We start from the raw sequence: 21,423 nt of genomic DNA, 5'->3' as shown, positions 1-21,423 counted from the left end.
AAAGAAAAAAATAATCCATTCCCTTATTTTCAATTTAGTTTAAAAATAGGCGATTCTGAGCTCGCCAAATACTTTAAGGGAAAGCGCAATATTTTTAAAACTTTATATTAGCTGAGCTACATTTAAATATTTTGATCCTTGTTGAAATCTGCACCACTTTTTACCTCATCAATATTTATTTCACACAAAAAATTGTTCAACTTTTTGCCTGTTTATATAATCTTATAACCATCCAATAGATTACAATAACTTAACTAAACAAACCTTCCTTTAATTGCAGATACTTTGTCATGTAGCCTTAGTTGTACGGTTTTCAATTTATTGATATTCCCATTTTTAAGTAAAGGATTTCTTTTTAGTGTTTTCATGCGTTGGATATAACAGCGGTTAGCACAATGTATAAAGTCTCTATTGGGAAAGCATTGCTCTTAATTTATGGGTTTTGAGCATGTTAATTTGAATTATTAATTCATATTGATAGGCCAAGGCATTTCTATTGAAATTTAATCAAATGTGTATTTACATTGATATTTAACTCCTTTATTATTTAATTATTTACTCTATGTGAATGATACTTCTAGTAAGCAGATTTTAAGCATTGTTTTGTTACAACTTTTTGCAGGTAGGCATAACAGTTGATATGGTATTTAAAAGACACTTTTTTGGAGTTTAGCTACTCTCACCTTTGTTTACTAAGCGGATAAGTACTTGTCCTTAAGAAAAAGTTACTTTTTTGTCTTGAAGATTTTTTGTTGTAATTCTTTTGATTTGTGGTCAACATACATAACCTTTAGGAAATTATCCTAAAACAATTTATAATTAAAATAGCCTAGAACCATTCAATGACCTATATGAAACTTCTACAATATGAAGAAATCTAAAAGCCCCTTTTTTACATAGGCTTGTATTTAAATAATTTAAAAACGACACACATCTTAAACTACTGAATAACAGGAAAAACTGGAACAGAACGAGCAACGTATATTCCGACAATATGTCACAAAATTGCTGAAACTCGAACCTCCACCCCAACAGAGAAGAAAACGTGGCAAAGGAATGGTCAATATTTATTTGTTTTAACCAGAAAATTTTAGAGTGATGAACGAACAGACTGTCATACTTTAATAGTAGTGAAGCTACTCAAAATTTACTTTGTTCGTCCGTCAGCGAGTCCGTAACGCTATAAGGGAAATGTGATTTTCTCAGATACTTTTCAAGATATACTGCTGATTAATATTAGATTACCTATACCAATAAGCATCCAGTAAGAAATTTACTTTGTCCGCCTGTCTGTGAAACATGCCTAAAAATATGAAAATGAATTACTTTCTCCAATATATTTATATTCTTGATATTAACAAATCATCAAATGCTCTTAAAATCTCCTTGTCCATATTACTATCCATGATTTGTGCTTTGCTACAAATGGATGTTGTCATCCTTGTTAGTAGAAAAGCTGAACTACTAAACAAATAAGGATGACAATATCTATAAAAGTGAAGTTCTAAAACGGTAGGACAAACGAACGATAACACTGCTAAAATACAGGATACTTCTTATAACATTGTACGTTGTTGTAATAGGAATCAGTATTTAAAAATCAGACGTACAAACATTCTAGTAACAATTATAGAGTTGTTGCACTTTCTAAATCGTACCTAACTACAACAGGAATCACCATGTCAAGTTTAAAATCGATAGGACATTTATAATATGTCTAAATGAACTATAAGAGCTATCCGCTACGGACAGACAGACCTACCCTAATAGTAGAAAAGATACGCTTTTAATGATATTGACTGTCCCCTCAGGTGCTAAACGCGAGGAGCAAAGCGAAAATTTAAGTGAAACCGAGGAGTTCTCTGATGATGGTAGTGACGGGGATCATACGGAGGCTCAAGATAAACCTGCTGAAAGTTCAAACTCTGGAGGAAAATCTAGTTCAATAATTCAATCATAAATGGTTGATTTTCTCGGCGGCCATTTAAAAGTTAATTGATTATTTGTGGGACGATACCAGAGACCATTCAATATACAATTTACATATTATTTATGAATTTTTTGGGGGTTTTCTGTTTTTCTTCATCATTTGAGCTTTCTTCTCCTTTTCTTTCTTTTTTCTTCCTCTCTTTTTTTTTGATGACCATTGAACTTTTGCTCTCTTTTTCTTACGATATCTTAACGGACAGACAAAAGCAAAACTTGTTTATATAGTAAGATAAAGTACAATTTCTGAACTAATATTTTCTGAATATTTCTGGTTTAAACCATCTTTTACAAAATATATGTATTATGTATGTATTATGGACATACATATATCTGTTTTATATTCTAATGAACAAGGGAAAATTTTTCTATGTATGATAAAGAACTGATTTTTAAAAAATTATTTAGTGTAAAACGCAGTAAAAGTAGTATTTATTGCTTTATTTATTAATTTTAAGGACGTACGGACAGTTTCATGTCCTAATTATAGAAAGTAGCTGCGCTACTAATAAATAATTCCTACTTAATGCACTAATCTGAGGTAGGAAATCATATCAGCTTTCTCATACAATACAAAATACAAAGATTTTTTTTCAGCGAAAATACTCTTTGTGTTGATATTTAAATTTCTCCGTCAGTCAGTCCGTAACGATAACGGGGAAATGTTTTGATTTATAAAAAAAAATATTTGTGCTGCATCAAAATTAAATTTTCGGTCGTTACAAGATCTGTTTTGAGTCGATAAGTAGATAAAAGAACAAGTAGCTTAATTTTTAAAATATGGTGATTTTGGTCAGATTTTCAAAAAAATAATTGTCGCTAATTATAGGTGACAGGACAAATAGATTTTGTCACTTAGTTAATATAATTTGATGTTTTTTATGTTGTCATCCTTGTTTTGCATTGAAATTATAAATAAGTACATTTGATAATTAAATTTAAGAAAGTTCACATTTTTATCATATTGATTTATATCTAGAAATACTTTCCTAAGTATTTTGAAAAAGTGCACTTTTTAATTTTACTGGATAACAATTCAGTCTGTTACAGAAGAGGAAGTTGTCTTTTACAACAGTACTTGCTGCTATTTTGTCAGTTGCGTGACAAAAATAATAAACTTTGTCTAATGCTGTATTTCTTAAAATTCAAGATCAACTTATTTTTTGTTTTAGTAGATGGTTATCTTTACTAGTTTTGGGTTCTTTTTCAGGAAAGGTTTAATTGGGTTCCGGACATGTTTTCGTTTTATGTAAATATAAACTAGATTTTTGACCGGCAGACACAGCTGGCAGTGAGCTGAGTCATTTCGAGCTTAACCTGGAGACCTGGAGGCAACTGTGGCGAGTTCTGGAGAAGAGCAACATCCTGCTGGTCATCCTGGATGTCAGATATGCTCCTGCCACCTTCCCACCCTCACTATATCAATACATTAAGGTAATTTTGATTTCTAAGCTTTTTTACATAGCAGTCTGTCCGTACGTTCGTATGTATCTTAGAAATTAGACTAGGCATGTTAAAATGTTTCAGACCATGTAGATGAACTTTTATTTTTTTTAAAAAAAACTTGGAGGGGTCGTTTAACCTCCCCACCCCTTGTCAAACCCCCTGCCTACCCTCATTATATCAATACATAAAGGTGATTTTAATAGCTACCTAAGCTTTTTTTTACAATTTTAATAGGTCTCCGTACGTTCGTATATACCTGTCCTTAGAACATTAATTTAGACATGTTTCAATAGGTCTATTGATATCAGATCTTCTATTTGACCTTTTATTTGTGATTTTTAAAAATTGGTGAGGTCGTTTTACCTCCCCACTCCCAAAGTTTTAAAATAACGTTTTCTTACTCGTTTTCCTAACAACTTTGGGGACTTTTCTTGAATTTTGATTGGTTAATTCATTAAGATGAGTGCTTAAACGTGTCAACCACTAATTGAAATCTTCAGAAGAGGTAATTTTGTGTATAATCATTGGGGATGCATATCAATAATCGGCCATAGTCCTCTATCCCTTTAGATCTCTGCAATTTATTATTTTATAGAATAGGATTTAGACTTAAACTGAAAGTGAATAATATGCCTAAAGATTTAATTGATATTTTTTATATTTTGTTTAGGAGAGAGGCAAAGAGATTATAATAGTGTTGAACAAGATTGATTTAATCAAAGCCGAGCTCGCGGCAGCTTGGAAGAATTATTTTCAATCCAGGTAGGTACATATTTCCTTTTCCTCAGTTGCAAGGATATTTAAAGGCAAAACTCTTTTAGTGCATTTTAATATCTGCGAATGTAAATGGTCGTCAATTTAGGTTGCAATTTTCTCCCGCTTTTATTGGTTGGGCCGATTATCCAGTAGGAGGAAAGAGGAGGGGGTAAAGGGCTTTGGGTGGGGGGGATCCGCTACAGAGTACACTTTATCATAGAACCTGAAAATCTGGTGTAAGATCCAAGTAATAGTACATCTAGTTCTGCGATGCTCTTTCAAACACACGCATATACACATCTCTACACTTACTTTAGACAAGACAAGAAAATATTGTTTCTTAAGGTATCCTGGAATCCATATTGTCTTCTTTACCTCCTTCCCCTCCTACAACTTGGTGGGCAGACACGAGACAGGACGTGGCCTGCAAATCAGAAAGAAAAAGACAAATTTTACAATAGTTAAGGTAAGGATACCTATTATTAGGAGCGAGGCTGCGCTATAACTATATCCTTCCGGTCTTTACCTTAATACAACTTGACAGGTTGTTATTTAGGTAAGGATTCTTACCAATATAATCTAAAAATTACTTTTTTTCATATATAGAACAGAAAATCTGAAATCAGATACTTTAAGTAGTTTGAAAATTCGTGCTTAGATCCTATAATATAATTAGGAAGCCTCTGAAGAAATCTGGGAAATCTGTAATCAGCTGTATGGCAAACAAATAGACCTGTCCTCTTGGAAGAGAAAGATATCTGGTGATGAGGACACTAATACAAAGATTGTGCATGAAGCATATGATCATACTAAGGATGCAGCTGGCGATGCAATTGTTGATGGTTAGTAGAATTTTATTAGTAGTGCGGCTAAGTTTTAAGTAAAATGTGTCTTGTTTGTCTGTCTTTATATACTTATCAAGAAAGAATTGTTATTTTTTTTAAAATAGAAAATTGCTACAAGGTGCCTTATCTCTGTTTGAGAATGTTTACCTACCACACTGCTTCATACTAGAGACGTTAAAAGTGGTAATTACTGCTGCCATGTCAGTTGTGTGACGTAAATAGTACGTGTATGTAAAATGTCTTGGCCAATCAACAGGTTTAAGTTATCACGATGAACAGTTCCAGGACGTTCAGACAAATGTATTGCAATCAAATGGTTGGTTGTCTGTTTGGTGACCAACTGTTGTTCAGACAATAATATACATACATGCGTATGTAATATAAAATCTTGTTATTGCTGCGCTAAATACTTTCATTTTCAGGTACGCTTGTGATTGGTACAATTGGACACCCTAATGTTGGAAAATCTAGCCTTATCAATTCTTTAATGGGAAAAAAAGTTGTCAGTGTATCAAGGAAAGCAAAACTTAAACTTAAAAAAATAGAATACCAATATTTTATTATTATTGAAATATTGTTGAAATATAAGAAGATATGGAAATAGATAAGTTTTAATCAATTATATTAGGTTATTTTGGAGACTAACTATAATAAACACATGGATAAATGAACCATTTATTTCTAAATTAAAGGAAAGGGTGTTTCAAAGCTTTCTAGGCATTTTTAGGGAAAGCACCAAATCTAGTTTACATTCAGTCAGAGGTATATATTTTCTAACCTAGTTGAATTTTTCCCCCAAGAAAATATACGCCACTGTTTGGGTACACCTTGATACATGAAAGTTATAGTGAAAAAGTTTTGTTTATTTGCTAGAACGCCTGGCCACACAAAACATTTTCAAACCATTCACCTGACCCAGAACGTACAGCTCTGTGACTGTCCTGGACTTGTCTTTCCATCCAAGGTAGGCAGCTTGTCAGGGATTTTAGGGGATAAGACATTGGACGATAAATTGATATATAATATATCGAGCTGATGATTCAAAATCACACCTGTAGATCAAAATAATTGGTTGTAAAGTTGAAAACTACTAGTTTGGAACCAACCAATAAAAAAAATCCATCGAAGTTTTACCCAACAAATAAGTTTATGTGGTTATAATCTTCGGGTATCAGTGTAATTTACAGTTCAATGTCTCCAACCCTGGCCTCCCTGGTAGATGTGAATAAGGGAGTGGGGAAGAAAGTACTGTAGATTAATAAATATTTTTTTTTAGGGGGGTGGGGTGGCTTGTTGGTCCAGTTATATTTCAGATTTTAACTTGAAAGGGGAATCTTCTCTAAAATTCCCCTGGGTAAAATCCTGTCTGCTGCATTGGAAGAGTTTTAGGGTGAGAAAGGGTCTAGATTAATCGTTCTGATATATACCTTTCAGCTATTTTTTTGGATTAATAATCTGCTTTAAACTTAAGGATCCTTGTCATGAAATTTTTTTTTTTTTTTTTTATGTATTAACTGTTTAGGTGCCAAAGCAATTGCAAGTTTTAATGGGAAGCTTCCCCATAGCACAGTTGAGAGAACCCTATTCTGCTATTCAATTCCTTGCTGAGAGGATTGATTTACCTAGGTACCTAGATAGTTTTGTATTAATAGTCCGCAATCTAAAATAACTATCACAGTAACAACGCGTTATAACTACAAATGTAAAAAATTGTTTCTACTGCCGCTATGTCAAATGAATGACACAAACAGTAAGGAAAATGCCTTTGCCCAAACAGATGCATCTCATTAATATGCACAGCTAAGACTTCCAGAAAAAAGTTGTGCCATCAAAGTGTTGGTTGTTTGAAGGACATTTGGCCATAAAAAAAAACATGCATATCACATTAAACAATGATCGGATCTACTGCAGTTCTCGGTAAAATATTGCTGGTAACGCAATTTCCCAAAAATCTATGAATTTTAAAGGCTGCTAGCTGCCAAACGGCTGAACGTACAGATCATACCCGCACATCATTTTAAGCGGCATAAGAAGGCCTACAAATAATCTAGAATAGCCAAGATCCAATGATGCACAGGGAAATCTTCACTGAAGAAAAAACACGTAAAACTTTTTCGAGCATTTCTCTGCACTGCGAGATAATTATGCATTATTGATTTATGGCTATTCCAGATTATTTGTAGGCCTTCTTATGCCGATTGAAACAGTGTGCGGGCAAAATCTGTACGTTCAGCCGTTTGGCACCTATCAGCCTTTAAAATTCATAGATTTTTGGGAAAATTGCGTTACCAGCAATATTTTACCGTAAACTGCAGTAGATCCCAAGGTTCAGAGAGATACACTAAAATAAGGTATCATGGTGTATCCCGTCCTCAAAGGCTATTCAAGTCTATACTAGAACCATTGATACCCATTTAACCCTAACCACCCACCCGGCCATTGATCCCCCTGTGTTTCAGTATCCTGAACATCGAGAAGGATGCGGATGAGAAAACATGGACTGCTTTCCACATCTGTGAACAGTTTGCAATTATGAAAGGTTTCGTCACGGCCAGGACGTGTAGGCCTGATGTGTACAGAGCTGCTAACATGATTCTTAGGTAGGTATTTGAAATATTTCTCACATTCTAGGCCCTTGATGTGGGGGTAGAGGGAAGTCGACCCCCCTCCGAACCCCCCCCCCCTCCCGCATTTCAAATTGTATTCTAAGAAAAAAGTTTTGGCACCCTTTACGAAGGGAAATCCAGTAATTATCCAATCCTTATTATCATCTAGTCCTTATTAAATTGAGATTGTATTTTAATTTCATATTATTATTTGCTGAGGAAGGGAGGGGACATTTGGCTGTTTATAACACTGTGACTACTGACTAGTCTCCAAAGTTTAATAATAACGCCTAACAACTTTAGTGACTTATATTGAATTTTTATGAAGACATTAAGTTGAGTCTTTAAGCGTTTCAACCACTAATTGAAATATACAAAAGGGATTTTTGTGTACTATCATTGGGGATGTAAATCAATTTATTTGCCTTTGTCTAATGTCTTATCCCTTTTGATCCCTTATTTGCTTGTTCTATCTAGATTTGCTCTGGATGGGCGTGTCTGCCTTGGTATGACCCCGCCCAATTATGTTGAATCAGACTGGAAGGATCATAAAGATACAAAGCTGGCGGAAAGTATTACGGCCTTCAAAAGAGAGGCTGAAGCCGCGGCTAGTGGTGCTTACGATGCGGACTCGCAGGTAAACGTAAATTTATCTATAAAACGATTAGGCCGTTATATACAATATTTTTAAACAATAAATTAATTTATCCCCTTTCCTTTTTTTTTAAAGCGAAGCTTTTCTATAATTAGGGTCGGTCCGTACGTCCGTCCGAGATAGATAGCTTTTATTCGTTAATTTAGGCATGTTAGAATTGTCCTATCGATTTCAAACTTTGCATGGTGATTCCAGTAGTAGTTAGGTACGATTTAGAAAGCTTAGCAACACTATACTCATTACCAGAATGTCCGTACGTTCATTTTAAACATGTTGATTTTTCTACTTTTTTAACAGCAAATTTTATGTGATCTAATTATCCGTTTGATCTGATTTTTGGTATGTTGATTCCTGGGACAACAAAGAACAATTTTATAAGCGAAGCAACTCTATAATCAAGTCCTAAAATGTAAGTATGTCCATAAACATTATCCTGTATCAAGCACTTTTGCAAAAAAATTACTTACACTTTTGCTTCGACTCTTATACTTTTATATTCTGATTATTCAGTTAAGACACTATACATACAAGTGTTAATGTCCGTTTGTCCTACCGTTTCAGTGCTTCGCTTTTATTGATGTTGTCATCCTTGTTTAAACTAAGTTTTGATGCGGGGGGGGGGGGGTTAGTATTTTTCTGTGCCTACATCCTGCAGAGGAGGAGGGCGCCTGACCTTGCGGGACCTACCAGTTCCCATTATAATCTAACACAACCTTAACTACAGTAATAAACAATGTAACGAAAAACTTTCTCCTTTTCTTGGTGTTCGGTGCTCGACTAGGCGATTTCAGGGAAACTGCCTACAATCTTGTTTTATTTAGGGTTCTGATGATGATTTTGACGGAGATGATAATGATCTAGAAGGTGACAGTCAAGAAGGAGGTGAGTTGTGTGTGTGTGTGTATGTGTGTATGTATGTGTGTAGCCATAGTTTCTTTGTGTTTGGACCTATGTAGTCATGGAGTAGGACAAGACACTTTTGTTAGAAAGAATTTCAATTTTCTACCACGTAGTTTTTAAAATATCAAGACTTGAAAATCGTCTTTTTTAGGGGGGGGGGGGGCGAAAGTGACACTTTTTGAAACCAAAACTAAAAGTCAACAAAGGAACTCAACTAAAAAAAGAGTTATAGGTCTGAGATTTTGCATAGCAGTTGCTTTATAGGGGTAAAATATGGAACTGTGAAGAAACGGCGGCGCAACCGCCGAAAACCGCCGTTTCCCGCCGAAATTTGTTTTGCCTTTTCTCGGCGGTTTTCGGCGGTTGCGACGCCGTTTCTTCACAGTTCCATATTGTACCCCTATAAAGCTACTGCCATGCATAATGTCAGACCTGTAACTCTTTTTTTAGTTGAGTTCCTTTGACTTTTAGTTTTGGTTTCAAAAAGTGTCACTTTCGCCCCCCTCTTTATATCACAAAAAGACGATTTTCAAGTCTTGATATTTTAAAAACTACCTACGTGGTAGAAAATTGAAATTATTTCAAATATATGCCATATAAATATAGTTTAACCCTTTAACAAGCATAAAATATGCGGTTCACTAAATTAAGTTCAAATGCATTTAATGAAACTATCCCTTTGAATTAAATTAAAATATTACCTAAATTTTTTCTATCATTTTAAAACTTGATATAGTGATTCCTGTAATAGTTGGGTATGTAACATATTAATTCTAATTCAACAGAAAGTCCGTAGGTCTATTTAAATACTGATTTTTACGTGATTATCCTATTCATCTGATTTTTGGAATAATGATTCCTAGGACAATATGGTACAATATTTTACGCGAGGCATCTTTATAATCCAGTCTTAAACATGAATGTATGTCCTTAAGGAGTATCTGTAATTGAGTGATTTTGCCACAAATATACATACATGCAATTATGTCTAGATTTATAACTTCTGTATTAAGTTTTAACATTCTACAAGTGTTAACGTTCGTTTGTCCTACTGCCCAATTTTTATGGATGTTGTCATCCTTGTTTTTTCCATTAAGGTGACGAGGGAGGTGAGAATGATGAAGATAGTGAACCAGACAGTGAGAGCGATGATGATACTGGGGATCTTAGACCTGGCAGTAACCCGTTTGCAGCCCTAGCCGCCAAATCTCCATAACAGCCAGGGAGGGGAAGGACGCTGGATGGTAAAGTACACTTGTACCCAAAGTTTTATAAACAAGTTCTCTGATTCGTTGGCTTAATAACTTTGGGTACTTACATTAGATTAGTTTGTCGTCCATTGTCCTATTTTGAGACATCCTTCGAAAAAAATAAGTTTATTATAAAGCGACAAATATTAAACATTTACTGTTTTATTGTAAGTTTATGTGTTTTTTTTATTACCAAAGGCTCAAATATATTTCAACGATTTTATCATATCATACATTTATTTTAAAACATGATCATAAAAAAAAAGTGATATAGCACCTGAAGCAGTTTTACTTTAGTTTCTTTTTACAGCTATTGTACGCAGAAAGATGCATTAAAACAGAATTTTATTTGATTGGCAGAAAAGTTGAAAGCATAATCATAATGTTTTTTTTAGAAGGGCCATGTCACTTTTTTTAGTTGGATATTATATCCTGCAAACAAATCAATAATTATACAAGTGCAAAAAATGATTTTTTTTTGCAATTATATAGAGGCAATTATTATTTATGTGTCTTACTTTGTTAGTTATTATCTTTATATATCATACCCACTCGATTTTTTAAAAAAAATTCCAGTGTGTTAGAATTCACAAAAAAAGCAAAAATCTTCCAATTTTGGTTACATGAATTATTCATTATAACCATCTGAAAAGTTCTTCTTTTATGGTCATTCAGTTCAAAGTTTTTTTTTGTGTTTTACTTTTTTAAAGTAAATTAAATGTGGTTAATTCATATTTAAACAAGGATGACAACATCCATAAAAGCGAAGCTCTGAAACGTTAGGACAAACTAATCTTAACGCTTTTATAGTGTCAGAACTAAACAATCAGAATTTAAATGTATAAAAGTCGAACGAAACAAAATTGTAAGTAAATCTGATGAGAAACTGCTTAAATACAGGATATTGTGTAAGGAAATACTTACATTTTTAGGACTTGATTATAGAGATGATTCGCTTACATCAATGTACTCTGTTGTCCTAGGAATCAGTATTCCAAAAATCAGACCAATCGGATAATCTGATCACATAAAAATTTGATTATAGAGTTGCTTTTTTTCTAACTCGTACATAACTCCTATAGGAATCATCATGCAAAGTTTGAAATCGATAGGACAATTCTAACATGCCTAAATTAACGAAAAGAGCTATCCGTTACGTACGGATGGACCGACCCTAATTATAGAAACATTTCGCTTTTAAAAAGGCAATTTTGTAACTCAAGAAATGTTATAATCATTCTCATATTCATTTTTAATCTATGATAACAAATGAAAGGGGTAGTTGCACGAAGTGTATTTAAACTTGAATTTTGTGAACTGCATGATGACTATTTTGGAGGTGCCTAATTGATTGCTAGTTGTTGTAATACAAAATTATATAAGTTCGGTGGCATTTTTATAACTTTTGCTTGCAATCAAACTCGTTAAATGCACTTCATGCAACTATCCCTTTAGGAACACAAATAATGTAAAACTATTTTTTCATTATCTTTGTACAAAATCACGTAGGGATAATTCACTCAAAGAAAATTCCTTTTTATTACCTAAACAAGGATGACAACATCCATAAGTAGCGAAGCACAAAAAATCGTAGATGGGAATACGTACAAGTAGATTTAAAAGGTTTTTACTAAAATCAAGAATAGATTTATTGGATAAAATAAACATGAAACCTTGTTTTATTTTGTATGAGGACGATGGTCAAAGTAAATTATGTTAAAGATGTTCATAACAATGAGAAAAATCATTTTGATACTGATATCCCAAAAAAGTTTGAAAATTGGATCAAAATAAACAAAGATATGGGGAAATATGTAAAACATATAAAATAGCCAAAAACCTGATAAAAGGCAGTCTGGCCGCCATTGTTGTTTCTTAAAACGACAAAAAAATTAATTTTTAAATCCTTAACTTAAAAAAATTAGAAAATCAGACCATATACACTGAAGATATGGAGAAAAGTGTTAAATATATAAAAATAGCCTAAAACCTGCTAAAAAGGCAGTCTGGCCATCATGGTTATTTTCTTTAAAAGACGGGAAATTTAATTTTGATATCTATAACTGAAAAAAATTTGAAAATCGGACTATAAACTCTGAAGAAATGGAGAAAAATGTTAAGAATATAAAAAAAACAGCCTAAAACCTGCTAAAAGGCAGTCTGGGCGTCATGGTTGTTTTCTTTAAAAGACGGGAATTAAATTTTGATATCTATAACTGAAAAAATTTTGAAAATCGGACCATACACTGAAGATATGGAGGAAAATGTGAAAATATAAAAATAGCCTAAAACCTGCTAAAATGGCAGTCTGGCCTTCATGGTTGTTTCTTTAAACGACGGGAAATTTAATTTTGATGTCTGTAACTGAAAAAATTTTGAAAATCGGACCATAAACACTGAAGATATGGAGAAAAATGTGAAAAATATAAAAATAGCCTAAAACCTGCTAAAAATCGGTCCGACCGCCAATGATGTTTTATAGTCAATTGTGCTCCCTAATGATGGGAATGTTGTCAAACAATTTCAGAATTCTATCTTTTATAGGAGCTGAGTAAATCCCATTTCCCCCATAGCGTTACGGACTGACTGACGGACGGACGGACGGACGGACGGACAAAGTGAATTATAGAGTAGCTTCGCTACTAAAAAGAAAATAATGCAAAAAGGGGGAGGTCATTTTCTAGTAAATTCCGTAAAAGTGTGTAAAGGTGTGTGTGGTATAAGGCCTAAAAATAGTAGTAGAACGATAAGGTGCTCCCTATTGTTCTATTCAATAGGGAATACAAATATATAGAGCACCTTATCGTTCTACTACTATTTTTAGGCCTTATAACACACACACCTTTACGGAATTTACTAGAAAATGACCTCCCCCTTTGGAAAGTAGGAATAAAACAGTTTTTCTTTGGATGAAATGTCACTTGTGTTAAAAAAGAAAAGTTTTTTTTTATATGAGGCTGTGCCATGTTTCAAATTTTTATTTTACATTGTTTCAAAGTTGTTTGACTGCTGAGAGGAAGATCTGTTTCTGAATAATCCTATTGCCGGTCGCACTTTATTGTAAGCTAGGAGATAAACATTTATTTTGTTTTATTTTATGTTTAAAAATTCAGTTAATTCTGTGATAGAAATTTAATTTTTGGAAAATATTTATCTGTTAAGGGACTTGATAAGTTTTCTAAAAACAAGTTTAATGCTTTTTTTATAGAGAGGATTTTTAAAAAGAAAAACTGTTTTTCCTTGTACATTTATCCAACAGTAATTCTAGACATTTTTGCTGCTAACATAACACTAAAATTTGATATCAGCTTATAATGAGAAAAAAATTACTGTCTGACGAAAAATTTGGGAAAACAGTTTTTCTTAAGATAAGATATCCACCAATGCAATTATCTTGTTCCTGATTATTTTAAGGCTTTTAAAGATAAAATATATATACTGCATATTTTTTCAGAGATATATATGTAGAGATCTAGTTAATTTACTAAAAGCCATAGGAACAATTTCAACATGGCGGAAGACGAATCAGAGTTTCTTAAGCTTCCAGGTAGTAATCATTCAGAAGTAACGCAGCTCCTTTATAACTAGGATATGTTTGTTCTCTTGACTGTTGGCCTGTTTTAAAAATTTTTGGGAATATACTTACTGTATAATACTTTATTGCTTTACTAGTCCTATTTTTTTGTTTAGCTACTTAAACTTATAATAATGTTATTTTTAACATTGAATCGAAACTACTTTGTTTACTTTGTTTATCTGTAATTCTATGTGGGGGATCGGGGTTTCTCTGGTGCTATTTTGTTGGTTTTTATTAAATTTTCATGATTTTCTCTAATAAAATTTGGTTTGTATAGTTGATGAGCGTTGTATCCACAAAGCCTGGAAAGCCCGTATATCTGGATATGAGGAAGCTAAGAAACTTTTTGTACAGGTATAAACTCATACCAGTAATTATCAGGGAGGAAGGAAACATTGGAGTATTAATTACACTAGTTTTGTAAAAAGTGTTAATGTATTGGTAGTTTTATTAAATTCTGACTGGTTGGTTCATTAACTAGCAGTATCCTAACACTAACTGTAATCTACAGAAGGGGTAAATTTGTGTATAATCATGAAGGATGTACTGTACATTGACTCATCCCTTTAGATCCTCTATATATTAATGTCGTCAGGAGCTGTCCATAGCAGCATTAGCTACAACTTTCAACGTCTTTAATATGTTTTAATTTAGTGGGACGAAGACGACGAGAAATGGAAGAAATATTTGGGGATTATCAAGAAAATGGTCACAGACTCAAATGCAGTCGCACAGGAAAAAGGTAGGAATGCATCTATTATTACTTTTGGATCTTACACCAGATAATCATGTACTCTGAAAAGTTTCGTGATTTTCTGTTATGTTAAAATGTTTTTGGTTACCTGGATTTTCCTTAAATTCGATATGTAGGTAGGTATTCCTTTAACTGGATTTAATTTTGAAACTTTATAATATTTTAGGTTTGGACTGTGTCCTGTTATTTGCAGAAAACTGTAAAATGGCCAACAAAACTGCATCAGAGGTAAACATATTACTTGAAGATTACCTCCTATTTTTTTTAGATTTTCTATATTGTTTGCCTATACTTTATATTGCTCTTGAAATATATCAAAACCTAAATTAGAGTTATCTAGATTCACTATGTTTTACTTTTTCTTATTAAGCTCATATGAATTTCCCGAAAATAATTTTTCTGTACCCATTTCAACATATAACTTAAAAATAATATTAATTATAATGCTGTAATTTAACTTCTTCTTTAATGTATGAATAAGTACATATTTGAAAACTTTTAAACTTTATTAATATTTTTAAAACTAAGATGTTGTTTTTAGGTTGCTGAAGGTTTAGTATTAAAATGTGTGGCTGCCCCTAAGGCGAAAACAAAGGACATGGCGACACAGGAGAGTCATTTAGATATTTTATAATACAAGAACAATTGTGTTCAATAGTGAGGGCCTTTATTATTTTGTAGCAATTTAACAAGGTCCAGTAGAAACAAGGATTTAACACATCTCGAAATACCCTAGAGAGCTAATGAATTAATATAGAGCTTCATTTGAATAGGCATTATGAAGCTATAAATGGATTTTAACACTTGAAATTGCACTGTTATGCCTATTTCAGGCTAAGGCATTCTTTCTTTTTCAACTAATATTGACGTAAAGCCTCCTTAATAAGAAACAACAAAAAAAAACTTTTTACCTATGGATCTTAAGGGATAACGCAATGATAATAAACATAATTAATAATTATCAAAATGTAATCAAAGTACCTATCCAATGTTTTTATCAAGTAAGATAAGAGTTGTTTCAAAATTTTGGGTACCAGTGTAATTTATGGTTCAACAACCCCTTTCTCCATGATTTTACCTTTTATTTAGTGAGAAAAGTCACAAAGTTTTACAAATATTAAATCTAAACAACTTTACTGTAACCAGATCTTTCTGATGTATGTTGAAATAGAAACACATGAAAAGGTTATTGAGGCCTTGATAGCTGGACTTGCTCAGAAAAATCCCAAGGTAACTTTTTTTTAAATGGATAGTTTTCTAGATTTATTTCTTGATTATTAAGACTATATCTATTAGTAATAATGTGCTTGAACGTGGAGCTTGATAGCCCTAATGGCTATACAAAAGTGTCTCAGCCTACTCCATTACTACTTAGGTCCAACAAACTCTAATAAACTATGGCTAATCAATCAATCAATTAGACAAAACAAAAGTATAATTTTTACATTTAATTTTATAATTATGATATTTAATTTATGCAATTTTGAGGGAAAAAAGGCATCTAGTGTGTACTTCTTCCATAAATAAAAAAAATGCATTTCCGTTGCCTTGAAGAATTGAAGACTGCCTGTTTGTGTGTTACTTATATTTCCATTAAAAAGTTGTACCTATACCTGGCACTTAATACCCTTTGTAGTACGCAAAATACCATATCATATTATCCAATCAAATGCTTTGTTATTATCAAATTGACTATGAACTATTTTTTTTAATTGAAGTAAAAAAAAATAAGAGGGGGAAGGAGTTAATAACTGCATGTCACCACCCCATGGACCCTGTGCCGACTTTCAATTAGGTCTTTAAATATTATTCAATAGCGTCGGAAAAATTAACCCAGTCAAGTCGCTACAAAAGAGCAGAAAGCAATTTGCTAGCAGACGAAAAAGGTCCACAACACTGGATCTCGTTGGTTATCAAGATTATATATCTATACTTATACATTTATTGTTTTAGATTGTTTACGGATGTGTTTTCAACATGACAGAGATTCTTGCTGCTTTTGGTGCCAAATATATTAAAGTCTCACCGCTAATTAAGGTATTATAAATATAGAATAGAGGTATTTAAGGCCCCGGCTCTAACAATTTCAATGTCTTTATCATATTAAAGGGGTAGTTGCACGAAGTGCATTTAAACTTGAATTTAATGAAATGCATATATTTTCTGGTCAATAGTTTTAAACTACATCTATACCTATGATATATATTTTAAATTATTTTAATTTTCTACCAGGTAGTTTTAAAAGCATGAAGACTTGAAAATCATATTTTTTGACCATATGCAACTTATATGGCTGTCCTGTTTTTACAAAAACATTACTATATGGTGTTGCCTAATTGATTGCTATTTATTTTTATACAAAATTATGTATGTTAGGTGGTACTCTTGCAACTTATGCTTGCAATCAAAATTGTTAAATGCACTTCATGCAAAAATCCCTTTATATTTCTTGGATCTTACACAAGATTTTCTTTTTTTTTGATCAAGTGTATCTTGTTGCAGTCTTAAACTATCCAATCTTTTCCCTTACCCAACCTTCTATTGGATAAACTAACTGACCAATAAATGACAGAAGAAATAGCAACCTACCTCTGTCATAATATCCACATATTTATTTCTACATCCATTATCATATTATTTGGTTCTTTAAGGCTACCCCAAAAAGGGTGTAGATGCAAAGACAGACCATTATTTCTTTGTGGTATTATTTACTTGCTTATAGGCTGCGATTCCCTTGTTGGACCACAGAGACAAAGATGTGAGAGAACAAGCGAAGAAACTTGTCATTGAGTCTTATAAATGGATAGGTAACAACTTGTATTATTCTGTATTAACAAGCGGTCACACCCCTAGAGCACTTTTAGGGTTACTTCAGGGTAGGAGGAAAGACGATCCTAGGTATACTTTTCATTGATATTAGTTTTAAACGGAAAAAGTAAAAAAAAATGTTTAAAGCTTATTATATGTTGTTTGGAATTTTAAAATAATTATAACTTTAATTTTAGGTCCATTGATGAAAAGTCAGTTGACGGGTGTGAAGCCAATTCAGGTAGATTTAATTTATTATTTTGAATATTTTTCATAGATAGGTTTTTGATTATTAATTTTTTTCCATTAAAAATGATAATAAGAGAATAAGAAGGCTAAAAATTAAACGTCATTACGAGTAAATTGTCAACTGCCCTTGCCAATACCTACTTGTACATTGAAAGCTATGTATGTATAAGTTGATCCCTCCCACCCTTATATTATTGTACCAAAAAGCACCTTTCTCTTAATTTTAAATATATATCAATTCAAAATTTTAGATGACCGAATTCGAAGCTGAATTTGAGAAGTTAGAGGGAAGCGGTCAACCCAAGGCTACGCGCTGGCTACGCTCTGTTGGCCCGCCTCGCCAGGTGGAGAGGACAGGTGGGGCTGCTGAGGGCGGCGGAGAAGACGAAGGGGAAGGAGAGGAGGGCGGAGATGAAGTAGATGAAGCACTTGACCCGTATGAAATGATGGACCCCGTCGAGATTTTGTCAAAGTTGCCTAAAAACTTTTTTGAACAGGTATGTGTCTTAATTCTTATTTAAAAGTAACAGGATGTGTGTATTTATAGCAAAGGATCTCGCAAACTACTTAGCCGATATGGTTCTTCCTCACAATAAAGCTTTTTAGTTCAGGGAAGGTTCATTTTATTTTTCGGGGAATAAACACTAGAATAAATAAGAGAAATCTTCTATAACGAAAATAATTCTACCCTCTTTTCTGTACGATTACTAAACCACATCTCTAAACCTCTTTATATCCTCATGTTAATTTATGATGATGTTTGCTTTCCAACTTATGAATGTCGTCATCCTTGTTTAGATTGAAGAGAAGAAATGGCAGTTACGCAAGGAGAGTCTCGACGCAGTTCTTCCATTGTCCCAGAATCCTAAACTTCAGCCTGGTGATTATCATGAGCTTGTTAAAGGTATGTTTTAATCCATTTTTCATCATGAACAGCTGAGAATTTTGTTTTTTAAGTAACTCTAAAATAACATTATTTGTATGCCTTTACTTGACTTCAAAAGATAGAGAATGTCTATTTATTTTACCCACAGATTCTCGTATAATTTTTTTGAAAATAAGTAATAGATTTAACTTTAAAACGTTTAATGAGGTTTAAAATGTAGATATAGGTAATAAAAAGACATATACCTAGTTTTTACATCTTTCACAAATTAAAAAGAATTGTTGATATTTTCTAGTCATTTGGGACAGTTATAACATATTTATTAACAGTCTACCTGCTTAAAGTAGTATGTATATCTGCCTTTTGATTTATTTGTAATTTCGTCATTTTTCTTTGGATTTTTATTTTTTTCTAGAATGGATAGTAATATTTCTTTCATTGCATCAGTTTTATAAAACTAATATTGTTATTTCATTTTTTAGCCTTGAAAAAAGTTGTAGCGAAGGACACTAACGTAATGCTGGTAGCTGTGGCCACTCAGATCCTGACAGGGCTGGCCAAGGGTCTCAGAAACAACTTCAAGAATCAAGCGAATAATCTACTCTCAACCCTCCTTGAAAAGTTTAAGGTATTTGAATTCTATTAGACGTTGTGTTGAGGGAGAGAATACAGAACTGTAAATTACAGCGGTACTCAAAATTTAATTGACTTGTTCTCGTATTCGTGGACCTAAAAAAATTGTCATTACTGATTAAAACTAGCAGTGTTTACTCTTCAACCAATGATTTTGTTCATCATATTAGGGGATATTCATCAATTTATCGTTCATTTATTAAATAAGATCCCTGTATTATGTATAGGGATGCTGTGAATCCACAAGGGTTGGAAGATACCATATATTAGCCTAAAACTTTCACAAGACTTGAATGAAGAACTCAATCTTCCTAGTGTTTAGCGAGATCCTAATGGACAAACAAATCCTTACTTCTTTATTTTATTTTACAGGAAAAGAAGATAAACGTGGTAACGGCATTGCGAGAATGTTGCGATGCAATCTACCCCATTCTGGGGGTGGAAGCAATTCAGGAGGATTGTCTGGCCGCCCTCAAGCACAAGACACCCACAGTCAAGTCAGAGACTGCCAGCTTTCTGGCCAGAGGATTCGCTACCTGTCCACCAGTTCTTCAGACAAATAAAAAGGTAATTTTTCTTTAAGTGTCTTGTTAAGCAACACAGAACCCCTCCTTCCTTCCCCTTATTTTTGGAATGAAAACATAAGATTTGGATAAAGTTTGTTTGTTTAGTACTTTTAGGTTAGGTTAGGTTAGGTTAGGTTAGGTTAGGTTAGGTAATATAGGGAACGGGTTAACCCTACAAAGTTAGGTAGAGGAAAAAACAACCACCTCCTTTTTTTGTCAAAATTTGGCAGGGTTAAATGTCTTGAAATAAAAGAATTTTGAAATTACATCAGCTTTAATATACATGGCAAATATTTCTATCGGCTAGGTATATATTTTTCTTGATTTGTTTTGCTCACTATATATTGTCTAGGTACTGAAAGGGTATGTGTCAGCCCTACTGGATACCCTAAATGAATCAGACCCCGGGGTAAGAGAGGCTAGTGCCGAAGCCCTTGGAGCTCTTACCAAATTCCTCGGAGAGGGAAAGGTATGAAATTTTTAGTATCATAGCTACTCTATTCCTTTTGTCCGTTCGTCCGGAATTCTCGGTTGCTATTTCAGATAAACAGCTGAATTTTTAAATTTTAAGAAAGTTTAATATATCTTGTATTGTCCTTTCCCTGGTGCCCTTATGAAACTAAAACTGTGACAATTTGTCAGGTGTTCCCTCTGATGCCGGATATTGATAATCTCAAGCAAGAAAAGATCAAGGAAAAGGCGGAAAAAATTGAGTTGAGGTAATTATATTTCTTTATTTGGATACAGATACCCTATAACAAGTAAATGTCTGTTTTTCCAACTCACATATGATATTTTCTCATCTGATGCTATAGATAGTGTCTGAAATTTTTTTTGAAGATGCCTCTGACTATTGTAATAAGCAAATACTCCGTTTATCACATGTTGTTCGGATTCAGGTATAAGGTATAACCAACAATCGAAATAAATCTAAATAATATTTTGGGGGTAGATGGAGAGGTCGTAAATTTTAATAAATGTTGACCCCCCCCCCCCTCCCCAAGAACAGCTGAAAACCACGTATAGGTTTTGTGATTTCTTCCCAATTAATTTCGTTGTCGATAAGCTGGTTTGGATGCCCTTTTTTACTATGAAGGGGATTTGATTTCTTCTGGATGAATTATCTCACCTGATACTAAAGATAGACAGCTAGAATTTTTTGTGAAGCTTGCTCAGACTATTACCATCAACTTTAGTATTCGTTTTGTCCATACGTCCATGCAAATTCTATAGAGAATTTAATTTCTTAATATTTTTTACATAAGGGGGGGGGGTTTTAATGCAACCATCTCGTAATCAGTGAGCAAATGGCACTTAGAATTCGAATTTCGAGCTGAAATTTTGCATGGGTAATCCTTGGTAGGTCTATTTTCCCTAAATCGAACAAAAAGTTGGAAAAGTAACGGCTGGCGGCTGCAGCTCAGCCGTTTAGCCGTTTTTAGCCTATTTTTTGGGCAAATTCATCATTATTTACGTAGGAATCAACTTTTTAAAAGATAGTTTTAA

At 33.2% G+C, this 21,423-nt stretch overlaps 2 protein-coding genes across 4 annotated transcripts in view; both read left to right on the top strand.

Moving 5' to 3' along the window:
* Positions 1-13,899, top strand: part of Ns4 (Nucleostemin 4) — a 160,580-nt gene extending 146,681 nt beyond the window's left edge. Inside the window, exons 6-22 of the mRNA XM_080178181.1 lie at positions 955-1,055; positions 1,813-1,925; positions 3,260-3,420; positions 4,103-4,194; positions 4,534-4,654; positions 4,865-5,030; positions 5,456-5,549; positions 5,907-5,997; positions 6,556-6,659; positions 7,493-7,633; positions 8,117-8,276; positions 9,116-9,176; positions 10,292-10,709; positions 10,863-11,164; positions 11,650-11,722; positions 11,900-11,949; positions 13,332-13,899. Coding sequence (XP_080034307.1) covers positions 955-1,055; positions 1,813-1,925; positions 3,260-3,420; positions 4,103-4,194; positions 4,534-4,654; positions 4,865-5,030; positions 5,456-5,549; positions 5,907-5,997; positions 6,556-6,659; positions 7,493-7,633; positions 8,117-8,276; positions 9,116-9,176; positions 10,292-10,410 — 1,524 coding nt within the window. The 3' untranslated portion in view covers positions 10,411-10,709; positions 10,863-11,164; positions 11,650-11,722; positions 11,900-11,949; positions 13,332-13,899. The remainder of the gene's footprint in view (positions 1-954; positions 1,056-1,812; positions 1,926-3,259; positions 3,421-4,102; positions 4,195-4,533; positions 4,655-4,864; positions 5,031-5,455; positions 5,550-5,906; positions 5,998-6,555; positions 6,660-7,492; positions 7,634-8,116; positions 8,277-9,115; positions 9,177-10,291; positions 10,710-10,862; positions 11,165-11,649; positions 11,723-11,899; positions 11,950-13,331) is intronic.
* The window catches only part of msps (msps cytoskeleton-associated protein 5), a 49,453-nt gene continuing 41,919 nt past the window's right edge, over positions 13,890-21,423 (top strand). For all 3 annotated transcript variants that reach the window (XR_013884415.1, XR_013884414.1, XM_080178179.1), the window contains exons 1-15: positions 13,890-13,991; positions 14,299-14,375; positions 14,676-14,763; positions 14,942-15,003; positions 15,317-15,385; positions 15,922-16,005; positions 16,729-16,812; positions 17,498-17,582; positions 17,781-17,824; positions 18,084-18,329; positions 18,631-18,736; positions 19,201-19,346; positions 19,724-19,918; positions 20,270-20,386; positions 20,560-20,636. Coding sequence is in view for 1 of the 3 variants with exons in the window: in XM_080178179.1 (XP_080034305.1) it covers positions 13,955-13,991; positions 14,299-14,375; positions 14,676-14,763; positions 14,942-15,003; positions 15,317-15,385; positions 15,922-16,005; positions 16,729-16,812; positions 17,498-17,582; positions 17,781-17,824; positions 18,084-18,329; positions 18,631-18,736; positions 19,201-19,346; positions 19,724-19,918; positions 20,270-20,386; positions 20,560-20,636 (1,517 nt within the window). In the remaining 2 variants the exon portion in view is untranslated. The remainder of the gene's footprint in view (positions 13,992-14,298; positions 14,376-14,675; positions 14,764-14,941; positions 15,004-15,316; positions 15,386-15,921; positions 16,006-16,728; positions 16,813-17,497; positions 17,583-17,780; positions 17,825-18,083; positions 18,330-18,630; positions 18,737-19,200; positions 19,347-19,723; positions 19,919-20,269; positions 20,387-20,559; positions 20,637-21,423) is intronic.

This window comes from Acartia tonsa, chromosome 12, assembly GCF_053477335.1.
Source record: "Acartia tonsa isolate MP-2025a chromosome 12, ASM5347733v1, whole genome shotgun sequence".
In the NCBI taxonomy this organism is placed as follows: domain Eukaryota; kingdom Metazoa; phylum Arthropoda; class Copepoda; order Calanoida; family Acartiidae; genus Acartia; species Acartia tonsa.
Note: the sequence above shows the minus strand (reverse complement) of the source record. Positions and strands in the feature narration are given on the sequence as shown.